The 13948-nt window shown below is 50.9% G+C and overlaps 2 protein-coding genes across 2 annotated transcripts; both read right to left on the bottom strand.

Moving 5' to 3' along the window:
• Positions 1 to 434: 434 nt before the first annotated feature.
• Positions 435 to 838, bottom strand: LOC123804802 (histone H2B type 1-M). Its single transcript, XM_045817282.1, has one exon. The coding sequence runs from the start codon at positions 836 to 838 to the stop codon at positions 458 to 460; it is 381 nt and encodes a 126-aa protein (XP_045673238.1). The 3' UTR covers positions 435 to 457.
• Positions 839 to 1756: 918 nt separating this feature from the next.
• LOC123804790 (histone H1.4) lies at positions 1757 to 2481 on the bottom strand. The gene has a single exon (XM_045817268.1). The coding sequence runs from the start codon at positions 2443 to 2445 to the stop codon at positions 1789 to 1791; it is 657 nt and encodes a 218-aa protein (XP_045673224.1). The 5' UTR covers positions 2446 to 2481; the 3' UTR covers positions 1757 to 1788.
• Between the last annotated feature and the right edge of the window lie 11467 nt (positions 2482 to 13948).

The raw sequence follows: 13948 nt of genomic DNA, 5'->3' as shown, positions 1-13948 counted from the left end.
TTTTTTTCAGCCCCTTTTTGAGCAATACTAATCTATATAAAAAAAAAACTGAAGAGAACAAAGTTGTTACAAGATGTCCTATTCTATCTGTAAACTGTCACCAAGTGCAGGATCAATTCGGAGAACTGCACACGGAAATGAGAGGCCACTTTCAAATCAAACTATACTTGTGTGATATGTACTTCTGTATAAGTAAATATATACTTGAGTGGTACTACATGATTAATGGTCCCACAGAGCTTTACATGTCCAAAGCTTATAATTTATGGTAGCTATTGTTATTCTGGATAATTTGCAAGTAGTCTCTACACTGCTTCCACAGAACAGAGTGGTAGTGCAGGTTTCAATTCAGTGTGAGAAACCCCAGAAGTGAAAATGTTACAACTCGTTTGTTGAAAATATGCGTGGCTCTGAAAAGAGCCTTTGGGGTTAGGAGTCAAGCGGCTTCCCCGCGCGTCTACTTGGAGCTGGTGTACTTGGTGACGGCCTTGGTGCCCTCGGACACGGCGTGCTTGGCCAGCTCCCCGGGCAGCAGCAGGCGCACGGCCGTCTGGATCTCCCGCGACGTGATGGTCGAGCGCTTGTTGTAGTGCGCCAGGCGCGACGCCTCGCCCGCGATGCGCTCGAAGATGTCGTTCACGAAGGAGTTCATGATGCCCATGGCCTTGGACGAGATGCCCGTGTCGGGGTGCACCTGCTTGAGCACCTTGTACACGTACACCGAGTAGCTCTCCTTGCGGCTGCGCTTGCGCTTTTTGCCGTCCTTCTTCTGGGCCTTGGTCACGGCCTTCTTGGAGCCCTTCTTCGGGGCGGGAGCGGACTTAGTGGGCTCAGGCATTGTAACACTAAACGTCACAACACTAATGCCAGGACCTGCAAAACTAATTCATCTGCTGCGCCACGATTATTTATAAATGTGGTATTCAAATAAGGTTACTAAGAATTCACTACTGATTGGATTAATCCTAATGTGTCGTCACAAATGAGAATGGAAGTAAACTTTTCCCATGTACCGTTTCATTGGCTACTTCGATCCTTTGCTTGCCCAATCACAGGACCTAGACGATGCTACCCAGAGCTACGGTGGAAGCCTCTGCATGCACTGTGCTTTGTACTTCAGAAAGCATATGCAAATTTCTGTCAATATACTTCCTTTAGAATTGTGGGGAAGCGCAACCTCTGCCCGCTAGGATACCTCCACGCATCGAGTCTGGGGTCCTCACTGTGGACACCTAGTGTCCGAGCTTACATCGTGGGAGCTGAAGCTGATGGATAGGCGATGGTTGAGAAGCAAATCACTGTGCTCCCGTAGCAAAACTACCAGGAAATCAGCAACCTGCAGTGCAACAGCCAGCCGTGTCGTACCTTACTTGATCTAAGTCTTAGTGTTTGAAATAACTGGGCACTCCACTCGTTATTCTGCGGGTGGAAACGAGTCGCTCGTTTCGCCAAGTGTCCTTACATCGGCATGAACGTATCGTACCGCAGATGGGGGCCAACTCTAAAGAACGCACTCAGATGCACATCAATTATGTAGGGACTGCAGACTAGAGGAGCGCGGACGTCCCTAATTCCCCTAACCCCTCCCTTACACACTTCCGGGAGCCTTAAGCCGCCCCTCCCTTTTGGGTAACCCGACTTCCCCCGAGGCCCGCCCCTTATGCCTGCGTCTGCGCTCCAGCCACGCCCCCATAGGAAGTGCAACAGCTTTTTTCTGAGATGTGTGGGTGGCTCTGAAAAGAGCCTTTGGGTTGTGTTGAATTTTTAACAGTTGGCCAAAGGAACTTTCTACTTCTTCTTGGCCGCCTTCTTTGGCTTGGCTGCCTTGGGCTTTGCGGCTTTTGGTTTAGACGCCTTGGGTTTCACCGCTTTGGCCTTTGCTGGGCTCTTGGGCGCCTTCTTGGGCTTGGCTGCTTTCGCTTTTTTCGGACTCTTTGCCTTTTTCGGCCCAGCAGCCGCAACCGGCTTCTTCGCCTTCTTCGGGGTCTTCTTGGCGCTCTTCTTGGGGGTGGCTGACCCCGCGGCCTTCTTGGGTTTCTTGGCTGCCCCAGCAGCCTTCTTGGGCTTGGCCGCGCCCGCCTTCTTGGCCTTGGGCTTGGCCTCCCCGGAGGCCGCCTTCTTGTTGAGCTTGAAGGAGCCGGAGGCGCCGGTGCCCTTGGTCTGCACCAGGGTGCCCTTGCTCACCAGGCTCTTGAGGCCCAGCTTGATGCGGCTGTTGTTCTTGTCCACGTCGTAGCCCGCGGCCGCCAGGGCCTTCTTGAGCGCGGCTAGCGACACGCCACTGCGCTCCTTGGAGGCAGCCACGGCCTTGGTGATGAGCTCGGACACCGGCGGCCCGGACGCCTTACGCTTAGTGGCACCAGCGGCCTTACGGGCCTTCTTCTTCACCGGCGCCTTCTCGGCGGGGGCCGGGGCTGCAGGCGCGGCAGGCGCGGTCTCGGACATGCTGCGGGCGGGCGTGGGAAGAGAACTCGAGCCGGAAACGAGGCACTGGCCGGGACTCGGCCGCGCCGCTGCGCCCGCGCGCTTATATAGGGCGGAGCTGCGCCGTGATTGGTGCGCTGTCCAGCCCGCCTCGCTGGCAGCCGCAGAGTGTCCTCTCGGATCCCGAGTTGTGTTTGTTACACCTCGAAAAATGCCAAAAATATCAAAATTCCCTACACCGAATTGCCCGATTTTTCCCTGAAAGTGATCCCCAAAGTCTCAGGCTTCATCCAGGTCTCAAATTATGAGGAAAGCACAAAACTTTATGCCAAAAACTAGCAATATTTCCCGCCGTGCTTGTCAGATTTCAACTCTGAGAAACAAAACTTTCTATTTTCTTCGTAAATTATAAACCGATCTTTAACTGTGCAGTTTTTTGACCTCTCAAATACGATTCTCCAAGTGGTTAGCTTATTATATGTCCAAAAACCATGCCACTGGAATTAAGATTTTTATTACAAATCTGCACTTAAGTGAAGGAAGTAACACAGGCTCCTCGGAGAGTCCTGCGTATTGAGCCGAGGGCATTTGAGTTCATCAAACTGGATTACTTTAATGCCAAACAAATTAATGCCCCCGAGGGGTAAAATTTTGGAGCCCCAGGACATCAGTCTATGCAGACATGGTTTTATTTCTGTCCGGCACCCGGGTTTTAACGAATTCCGGAGCAAAATTCTTTCCCTTTCTGCTCCCAAGGGTTGGGGGCGGGGCTGGGGCTTCTGTTCCTCTGGAGAACTGCTCCACGAGTTTAGATACCTTGAGGTCAGGATATTGGGAAGGAAGGGGAGTCCAAAACATGAGGTACACAAAAACGGACAAGGACTGATTTTCCAGTAATCCCCAGATGATGCTCATAAAGTCACTAGAAGTGGAGGTGCACTCTGAGGCGTCTGTCTGCATTCTTGGGGAGTTCTTCTGGCCCATTCCTTAGGATCAAATTGTAATATACGAGTAAAAACTGAAATTCAAGCATTGGTCATAAGGCGAAGTAAATGAGAAGTGTGGGTTATGAGATATCCATTCCCACTGTTAAAGAATCCCAGGCGCCATTATTGCTGAATAGCGGATGGATGACTAGTCTACACAGCAGATGTGTTTCCATGTTGAAGAATCTCGCCCTTTGCTTCCCCGACCTCTGTAAAGAAGAAAACAAGTTGGGTGTAGGATTGAATGAGCAGCTCAGATTTCCATCTCAGAAGCAGAGCTTTGAGGGACAGTGGAAGTTAAGCCAATGACACCCTCTGAAGACATTTTTCTCACGGGGTCTTGTTCAGAGAGTTGTTCACTCAACAGAGAGTACAGTTGGCAATGAAAACCCAAAGGACGCAATTATTCCAGCAAAATGGATTGAATGGCCTTGTCTCTAAAAGTTCCAAGCCGTGTACTTGAGAGACAAAACACAATTTTGGACAGTGCTAAAACTGATGTGATATTACTCGGGGTATGGCTGGTTGGAACAGGGTCTGGGACAACACATTGATTTTTAGTTGTGTTGTCCCATAATTTCACACATAACAGACCCTTCAGATGATGTCACTTTGTTCAAATGAGATGCAGTTTGAGGAATCTGTCTGTAATCTTACTGAGTTCTTGTGGCTCATTGTAATATACTAGTTATACTGAAATAAACACGAGAACAGAAATATTTGATGCAACGTTAATGAAATAAATGTTTTGAAAGCCTTGTTTAAATTAATGCTGAAACTGTAATAAAAGTGGCATAATTTTTGATTTTTTAAAGTTTTAATGTGTAAACATTTTCAGTGTAATTAGCTCATGCAAGTGAAAAAGAAATATGCCTTGTGGTATATATTCACATGAAAAGGGAGAAGATAAGGTTCCAAAACACATTAATTGATAACCATCCAGCTAGGGAACCTTCAAACCAGCAAATGAGGAAAATGGATATATGGGCATTTATTCCAGAAGAAGGGGTATCTCATTTTCACTAAGAAAATTACGCTTGTGAGTGGATTCATTTGCATAACAAATGGAAGTTTTGTCTTAAATGACTCTTTTTACTTCGTGTATTCCTTGCTACTTTTGACTCGGAGGGACGTACACTCCACACTGTGGGATGATTCAGCTCACCTGTGGTGGTCTGCTACGGTACAGAGTGTCTCTCTGTAAATAAAAGTGCTAGACAGACTGAAAGAAGACACTGAGGCTCGGTCCGCCTCAAGGAAATCAAGCATTCCTTTGATGCTCTTTTACGATGAAATTCTAGGAACATCAAAAAGTTCCACTGTTGCCACCAGCTGCGCTGGCTGTCTGCACACCACCCACCTTGTGGGAACGTGCCTGTGTGAGCACGTGTGGTGAGAGCGTGTGGTTTGTGAGCGCGTGTGGTTCAACAACAAAATTAAACGGATTAAAGAATAAGCTCTAATTGGTTTTAGCATGTGAATCAGGCAGTGGGTGACATCCCATCTATCACCTAGGAGGGCACTCTGAGGAGTTGTAGGAAATGGTGGGATTTTTCAGGAAGAGAGGTGGGGCAAGGGAGCAATTAGCACAAGAATTGAAAGGATTATTCTTGGACCTGGACACCTGTTCTTTGGGGGAAGGGAAAGGGAGGGTTTGTATCAGGCGGATGGTCTCTTCTCTCTGAGGGGAAAGATTACCTTCCTGGTGCTTGACCAGAAATTCCCTACTGGTTGATTAAGTTTGTTTCTGGGGGAGACAGAACCTGCAGTTAGATTAAGTATTAAATCTAGGTTTGGTATCTTGGGCTCTTTAGCATGCGTGATACCATTTGTGGCCTGTGGTGTTTTTTTTTTTCATTATTAATGATTTTATTTAAAGATTCCGAAGTCTTGTTCCAAATGATTCTGAACCAATAACTCCAGTTGGTGTCAGACTCTCAGTACTGATCGAGTTCCTCGGGTTCCTCTGGTGTCCACCCAAGTCTGGGAAGTGCTGTCGCTCTTATTGGAGGTGACCTTGGGTCAAGAGTGTTCCAGGGGATGTGTGTGTTCCTGTGGCTTTCTGGACTTGCCTGTGAGACCTACGCAAAGAAGTTGGTGCTGGACATGACCGCGCTTGGGGAGGATGGGGGCAGTGCAATCCAATCCTGACGTCCGTGGATTCATACCTGACCGGGTGCTCGAGTGGCTCCGGAAGGAGAGAAGAGAGGACCGTCCACAGGTGGTGGACTGGACCCTGGTTGCCTGCAGACCACTGCAGTTCCCTGACACAGCATCTCTGCCTCTTATCCCACTGCATCATTCTTAATGAAAATGACCCTTTAATGTATTGCCAGCTGCACTGTGTGCTACCTGCATTCTTACTGAATCAAGGCGAAACCCCCCAGCTCTGGACCATTTCCCGACTTCACTTAGGATGACTGGGCTCACATAGGTTAAGCAATTCTTCTGAGAAGGCCGCTGGTGAGGGTTGTGTCCTAGATTCCAGTTCTTATCTACCTGGCCTTGAAGCATGTGTTCTAAAAGTCTGCAGGCCTGAACAGTCATTCAAGGCTATGAAGGCAGGCTAGTGGCACAAAGCCAGCCTATTATTGGTTTGTAAGGGGCTAGAATAGAATGTAAAATACTGGGCTCAATGCATGTAGTTTCAGGTGCTACTGAGCTCACTGTGTGTGTGTGGAGGGGGCCAGGGGTGCCCTTCTAAAATGTAGTGTTCTCTGTGCTGGCTCAGTGGCCAGAGAGGGAGGCGTTGTCCTCGTTCCACTGCTCATGAGATGTCCTCCTGTGTTTATCCCTTAGGAGCTAAAAAGCTACTTTTCTACCACTGACTCTGTTGTAAACCCGCAAGGAGCCCCGAGTATATAGCAACTGTGCTAAGGAACAGTATGATTTACAGAAAAGTCTAAAGGAAAGGGAGGCTTAGACTTGGTTGCTTTTATTCCAACTTTCTGGCTTCTAAATGCTTGATTCTGGCCTTTGATATTTGAGTCTGTTATCCTGGCTGCTTTACTGGAGACAGAGTTTGGGGAAGAGGTGGTTTTTTGCTAAACAAATGAGCCTCTCTCAGTGTAGAGGTGTGTTATACAAGCACAGACACGGAGAACTGTGAAGACCACCCATAGGGCTCTACGTATGTGTCGGGACAGGTTTCTCCTTTCTGGATTTTTTAAATAGACATTGTATTTTGACTTTTGGTCTAGAGAATTTCTGGAAAACTTTTCTTAAAAGGTAATATATATACTCATATATATATATATGATTGTAGAATTTGCTGTTCTTTTTATTTAATTCAACAGTCAAAACCAGTGAGTTGCATAGCCAAAGTTTTTCATGGCAACATTGACTAGGACTGTAAAGTGTTGGAAAGAACTTTATATTCACACGTGGGAGAGCGGTTGAATAAACTAGGATGCACCTGCACAGTGGGGTGATGTGCACTATAAAAATAAATGGGAAAAATGTCTGCGAACTAAGGAGTGAATTCCAGGATATACAAGTATGATTACTTGAAAAGGCCAAGTGGAAAGTAGTATTCATAGTATGATCCCCTTGTAAAGGAAAGAAGAGGAGGTAACAACACATTTTTCTGCTTATTTGTGCAGAGAGGATAAACCCCAAAACGAACAAGATTGGTCATCTGGGAGGAGTGGGTTAGAAATGCGTGGAAAGGGGAGGAAGGGGGACAAAGCAGGAGAAGTGAGGAGGGAGGTGCGGTTCTGGGTCTGTCTTTCTGTGGGATTCTCGCTGTTACAACTGCAGTAACATTTCATGCACCAGCAAAATAAACAAACTGCTGACAGACAGAGAGGTGGGGGCACCCGAAATGGAATGCAAGCACCGACAAATGAACCAAACTGTTTTCAATTAATAACATACACCCTGGCTGGTGTGGCTCAGTGGATTGAGCGTCAGCCTGGGAACTGAAAGGTCACAGATTTGATTCCTGGCCAGAAAACACGCCTGGGTGGTGGGCCAGGTCCACAGTTGGGGACGTGCAAGAGGCAACCAGTCGAAGTTTCTCTCGTACGTCCATGTTTCTCTCCCTCTTTCTCTCTCCCCTCTCTCTACAAATGAATAAATGCAATTTCAGAAAGTAACATAATATCAGTGAAGTGACTGAGAAAGATGAAAATGAACTCAGGTAGCTGGAATACAGTATCATGATCGCATGCTGTACGGCTAAAGACAAAAGTAACTATGTATAGAGCCAGTAATCTAATACCAGTAGTTCTCTAAAGGATATGGGTTCGCAACTCTGAAACTACTTATGTGCCTGCTAGAACCGAACAAAGAAAGTATGTTGTCAGCAATGAGAACCAGAATCCCACTGGTGGGTCAAAGAAAGACTTGGCTGAAATGAACCTTGTGGTGTTGGACTGGAATCAGAAATATTAATGGAAACTTATATTTCAAAATACAGGGAGTTCGTTACACTGCCTTAGAGACAGATGTGTGTGAGCACGTGTGGGCTAATATGCACACGTGTCCTTACTCTGTCTGCTGAGAAGACCTACCAGCAGTGACAGCCTAGTACTGATAAAGGCATCTGCCTCACCACGTTCGGTTCTGGAGCATCGATCTCCACTAAGAGGAGCCAGGGCTCCTTGGAGAAGTAGCTCATTCCAGGGCTGAAGCTCGTGAGAAGCAGAAGCACCTGGAACTTCTTGTGTAGCTAGAAAACAAGGAGTTGTTTTTGTAAAGACAGAAGCTTGTTGAGAAAACATGCAAGCCAGCCTCCAGGCGCTGCTAATGGCTGAAACCGGTTATCACTTGAGCAACAAATAGGAATTGATAATATTGCATTTTAACTCATAGAATAAAATATAAATCCGTAAATAAATACACACACAATGAGAAGGGACAACTTGAGGCAGATAAAACCCACAGACCGATGCTGAAATCACTGGGAGGAAGTTTAAGGAGACGTGGACTTTGCATCGTCTCCAAGAATCTCCCCCAAGAAACCCCAAGTGCAAAGAGAAAGGTAAAGCGTTGACTGTGCCCTCCCTCTGCGCTTCATCTGGACCCTCACTGAAATGATTTCCTGGTGGTCCTTCCAGACCACCGTACTACAGAGAACCACATGGAACCGGAGTAAGGACTAACCACACCCAGCAAACGCTGGGGAGGCGCAGTTCGCAGCAGCTCGAGCTCCGGGACCGCCGGTGTCTCTGTGTAAATAAGACAATAAGGCTGTGACAGAACAGCGAGCACCTGTTGAGGGTCCCCTGGGTGGTAGGTGCTCTTCCCAGCAACACTGCGGGCCTGATGCCGGCGTTGGAGTGCCAGCTGCGCACCGCAGCCACGGCCAGTTCCCTAGGCTCTGTCCTGGCCGAGTGACCTAAGCTCTCTGTGCTTTGGTCTCCTGGTCGCCTACATCACACGTTTATTAGGAAGATTAAATAAACTAAGCCCGTGTCAGCCGCACGGAGAGCGTTAGAGTCTAGCTAACGACGTCAGGTAGGCGCGGCATTCCGCACATTCCGACTCCAGCCCAGGGAGTGTGTGGGCAGCGGAGGCTGCGAGCCGGGTTCCCAGCCCCGGGTGGAACCCCAGGGGTGCGGTTCCCGAGGGTGGACCCCGCGCACCGCTCCGCGGCCCGCCCCGCGGTCGCGGTCGCCGTGTCTCAGCGCTGACCACCGACTGCACAAGCAAGAAAACCACTCGTCCCAGGCGCCCCTTCAAGCCAGGGGGCGCTCACTGGCGGGGAGAGAGTGGAGCTGGGGAGAGAACGGGCACTCTAGGACTGGGGCATTCCGGGGAAAGGTGGGAGGTTGCGGCCCGGGCTGCTGTGACTCAGTTGCCTGGAGCGTCACCCGGTAGAGTGAAGGGTCACACGTTCGACCCTCGGTCCGGGAACAGGCCCTGTTTGTGGGTCCAGGCCCTAGTCGGCCCCGGCAGGCGGCAACCGATCCATGTTTCTTTCTTTTCTCTTTCCCTTTCCTTTCTTTCTTTTCTGTCTCTGTCTTTCTAATTTCTCTTTCTTCCCCCTTTGCTCTGTCTCTGAACTTAATAATAGTGATAACATTAATAATAGGAAAAGTGCAGAAAGACCTGTGGTTTTTCGCAGCTTTATTAGGACAATGATCAGCAAGTTCGACCCCGGCCCGCACTGAAGGCTGACGCCCACTCCTCACTGCCGGCCGCTTCCAGAGGTCATTGAACTCCTGCTAACCCGCCTTCCTGCTGCGGCTCCCAGCTGTCTGGTCAGCGAGAACCCTGGCGCTCAGGGGCACACGCCGGCCTCGGCAGGCCAGGCCGCAGAACCTGTTCCGCAGCCCGCAGGCCCCGGCGCCGGTCTGGGGCCAGGGGGAGGGGCGCCCAGGACCAGGGCCTGCGCTCCAGAGGGGTCGGGCCCCGCGTCGTCCCTGCCGTCCCCTTTTTTGAGAAAGCACGGGAGCAGAGTTGAATAAGGAGAAACGTTTTCTGCGTGGGTGGGTGCAGCTCTGAGCACCAGCCTCCCGGCACCTGGGGACCCGGGCTGAGCTTCCCCCAGGGGAAGAAGCAGCACTGTTCCTGGTTCGTTGCCTGGCAACCCAGAGCGAGTCCCTGCGAGTCCCAGGTCACACAGCCCTGCTGAGGCCTCCCAAGGCCTTAGCTCCAGGCCTTCCCAGCCCTGCCGCGCTGACCGTCCGGGACTCCCAGCAGAGCCCCCACCCGAGCAGCTCATCTCCCACCCTGGGAGGGGGTCGCTCAGGGAGGCCCCCAGCGGGGGGGCGGTGATACGGTGCGAAAGTGTGAAGTGGGGGGCTCGACAGGTGAGCATCTATCTGCCTGAAGAGTGTTCTAGGCTTCCTCGTAAAGTCTGGAAAACAGCTATGAAGCCAGAGCAGACGGGGAACAATGCAGAAATATCTGTTGCGGGTACAGACGGGAGTGGGGCTGGGATCAGCCCAGAAGCATGAGGGTCCCTGGGAGTTGGGAGAGGACCTTTCCAGGTGGGAAAAAGCACAACAGTGTGATCCAACTTGTGTCTGTGGGAGAGAGAGAGAATGAGAGAGAGAGAGAGAGAGAGAGAAATGGAGACAGAGAGACAGATTGGGGGGGGGGTGGAGAGAGAGAGAGAGAGAGAAATGGAGACAGAGAGACAGATGGGGGGGTGGAGAGAGAGAGAGATACACAGAGAAGCAGACAGATACACAAACAGGAAGAGATGGAGACAGATAGACAGACTGGATGAGACAGACCCAGACACACTTGCACACACAGAGATAAGAATCCCCCTGCCCGGCAGGAGAGCAGGGGTGCGTGGGTGACCGCAGAGCAACGGGCTCTCCAGGCAAAGGTCCTACTGTGTGGCACCAAGACACCCATGGTGCAAATGCTGCCACTCCTGCCGACTTCAGGTGTCCAGGGACACGCTGACTCGGAGTAGAAAGGAGGGGGGGTCCAAGTGGCGTGTCGACTTTCTACCGGAGGCCTGGGAGGACAGGGGACTCCGAGGGCAGCGACAGAAGGCAGGGTTCGGGCACGTAGGGGCCAAGATCTGTGCTGCCGCCGCGCACAAGGCCCACCGGCCCGGGGCCCCAGTCTCTGCACGCACAAGGGGAGGCCCGAGCGACGGGCAGCGGAAGCTTCCTTCCCCACTGCACCCTCGGCTTCCCCTTTCCTCCCTCGGCAGCCAGCGCTCCCCGGGCTCTTCTTGCCCTCGTTTCTCTTCTCCTCTCTCCACCAGGGTCGCTCAGTCACCCAACAGGGCTGACGCTCCACGCCCAGGGAGTCACTCTGACCGAAAGCCGGCATGGGCAGAGGGCGAAGCTCCCCGTCTTGGGGGTCCATGCCCTTGGGAAGGAGGCTCAGCTGAGTTTGAACCACACGCCTACTCTGTGGGGCTGTTCCCTCTGCACCTGGACACCTGGTGCGAGGCCAGTGGGTGCGCCCACTGCCATCTCAACGCGGCGTCTGCCAGCACCACTGCTGCGAGGGCCTCATGCCGCCACGGGGGCCCGCTGACCCACAGGCGGGCGGGTGCTGCTCTGGTTTGGCAAAACCCGTCACTTCGGTCTCCGTGAGTGAAGCCCACGTATTTGTGAAGCTCTGCCTTCCTCTCCCACTTTGCCACATGTGCAAATGCATAGGGTGGTAGAGAAATAGACGGATGGATTTGCATCTACACAGTTTTTATGCGCTTTTGCACATATTTACGTGTATTAGTTTTTACAAGGAACAGAGTGCTTTCTCATGCGTCATCTCATTTGACTGGTTTTTTTTTAAAGCTCTGAGAGGCGCCATTTCATTCTGCAGATAAAAAGCCTGATTTTGCCCTGGCTGGCGTAGCTCAGTGGATTGAGCGCGGGCTGGGAACCAAAGTGTCCCAGGTTCGATTCCCAGTCAGGGCACATGCCTGGGTTGCAGGCCATGACCCCCAGCAACCGCACATTGATGTTTCTCTCTCTCTCTCTCTCTCTATCTATATATATATCTATCTCCCTCCCTTCCCTCTCTAAAAATAAATAAATAAAATTTAAAAAAAAAGCCTGATTTTCAGGGGTGGCGGGTGACTCCGAGCCCCACCCCACCCCCAAGTCAGTGCTGCTACACAGCAGAGCCGGTGCCCAGCCCCAAGCACTTCGGCCCCAGAGTCCACATTGGCCCAGCACGCCAGGCTTGTCCCGGCCGTAAGGACGTGTGTGCGCACACACACTGCTTCTTATAGACTTGAGACTGCGTGGGGTGTCTCCTCCTCGCAGCCCAGACTGACGGATTCGTCAGGCACTTCCTGAGGTCCTGGTATGTACCCGCCAGTGCGGGGCACCACGCTGAGGAACAACACTGTGACAGTGGACTGAACAGGCCCCCGGTCCCCAGCACAGTCTGTACAGAGCAGCACCCTTACAACCCAGGCGTGACTGCCGGGGAGAGCTGGAGGGGCAGGGGCAGGGGCATCAGGAGGGTCCCAGCTCCTCCGGGAGGAGGGCAGAAGAGCCCACTCACCAGGCAGGCGCCCTGAGCGGGTGACGAATGAAACCACACACCACCTCTACCATCGTCCCTTTCTTCACGACAGACTGGTGCTGAAACCCACCAGTGTCGTCGGTGCTGCTCCTCAGAGTTTCAAAGAATGCCTGACCCGTGATCCTTTCTCATTCTGTGAAAGCACTACCAGCATTTTAAACAGAGGTTTGAGATGACTAACCTGGCTAAAACCATGGAGTTTTTCAGGGAAGAACCTTGAGTCCAACCCCAAAGTGACTAGAATTTCTGTCCAATTTCCACCATTCTAGCAGAACAGGACGATTTTTAACCTCCTGTAGACCGAGGCTCATCATCCCAGAATCCTCAGGTGCTGAGCAACAGGGGACAGGCCACACGAGCTGTGCTGCACCCACACAGCACAACAGCAAGCGATGGCGGGCAGGAGGCTCCCTGTGCTCCCTCCCATCTGGGAAGTTCCCCAAGATACATGGGGGGGGTAAGTGTGGAACAGAGTAAATAGTCTTTTTATGTCTTAAAAATGAAGGGTGGACAGGATAAACATCCATTCATTCTGAGAACTGTGTGAGCTAGCAATGGGCAGACACGCACAGGAGAAACGACCTAGGGAACAGAGGAATCGCCCATTGGAAATAGATTCTCAATATACACCATGCGGTTGTGACTTGTTTGAACCCTGTTTATGTGTTATTCTAAAAATCAGACGTGTTGGATTAAAGAGCTTTCCCTCAGAAGTATTTTCTGCCCCCTTTCCTCTCCTTATTCCCGAGGCACACAGGCACACACACAAAAATGAACCAAGATTGGAAAAATAGGAAAACATTAATAGGAAAAAATGTGCAGGTGCAGAACCAGTCAGTGATGTCAGAACAGTGTCATCCATCCATTCACATCCCAAAACTGGAGTCCCACAGATACTCCAGATCCAGGCATTTTTGCAGTGAGCGGCTTTGGGAACCTAAGGGGTCAGATGAAGCCAAAGAAAATGTGCCTGAGAGCTTCTAAGGTTTTCTGAGCACAAGCAGAAAACATATGGACCCGTTTTCTCAATCTTGGACATAAAAACACTCTGTGGTGAGAGGACCCGGGCTCCTGGGAAGATTCTCTGACTTTTCTCCTCAGATGCCACCAACAGAACTTCCCGTGATGATAGAAATGCTGCACCTTTGTTGCCCAATACGGTAGCCACCAACCACCCGCGATGTGGTTAGTGTGGCTTCCCAGATTTTTAATTTTTAATTATTTAAGATTTAAAATGTCACATGTGGGGGGAATGGCTACCGCATGGGACAGGGCAGCTCTCGAGCCCACCAGTTACGAACCTCTCTCCGAATTCAGCAACCAGAGCTTGAGACTGAGTGGTGGCTAGAACGGTGCACACCCCAGGAGCAAACTCACAAGCCCCGGAGACTCAGTGGTTACTCCCTTTCTGTGTAGAAATAAATGTTGAGAACGAATTGGTTCTGAGTATTCATTCCCAGCCCTTCCTAAAGATCTGTTCACATGAGGAGGATGTGAGGGGTCAGGGTACAGGTGAGTTTGACGGCACCCTGCAGAGGAGTGTCCACAGGCCAATCCTAGCGGTCAACTGAAAAGCCAGCGAG

This window comes from Phyllostomus hastatus, unplaced genomic scaffold (genome assembly GCF_019186645.2).
Source record: "Phyllostomus hastatus isolate PE091 unplaced genomic scaffold, TTU_PhHast_1.1 phas_scaffold_216, whole genome shotgun sequence".
Lineage (NCBI taxonomy): Eukaryota > Metazoa > Chordata > Mammalia > Chiroptera > Phyllostomidae > Phyllostomus > Phyllostomus hastatus.
The sequence above is the reverse complement of the archived record's forward strand: the minus strand, read 5'-3'. Positions and strand labels throughout refer to the sequence as shown.

Bases quoted from the DNA above. Each gene is read 5' to 3' on its own strand.
- LOC123804790 (XM_045817268.1), bottom strand. From the start codon at position 2,445: ATGTCCGAGACCGCGCCTGCCGCGCCTGCAGCCCCGGCCCCCGCCGAG.
- LOC123804802 (XM_045817282.1), bottom strand. From the start codon at position 838: ATGCCTGAGCCCACTAAGTCCGCTCCCGCCCCGAAGAAGGGCTCCAAG.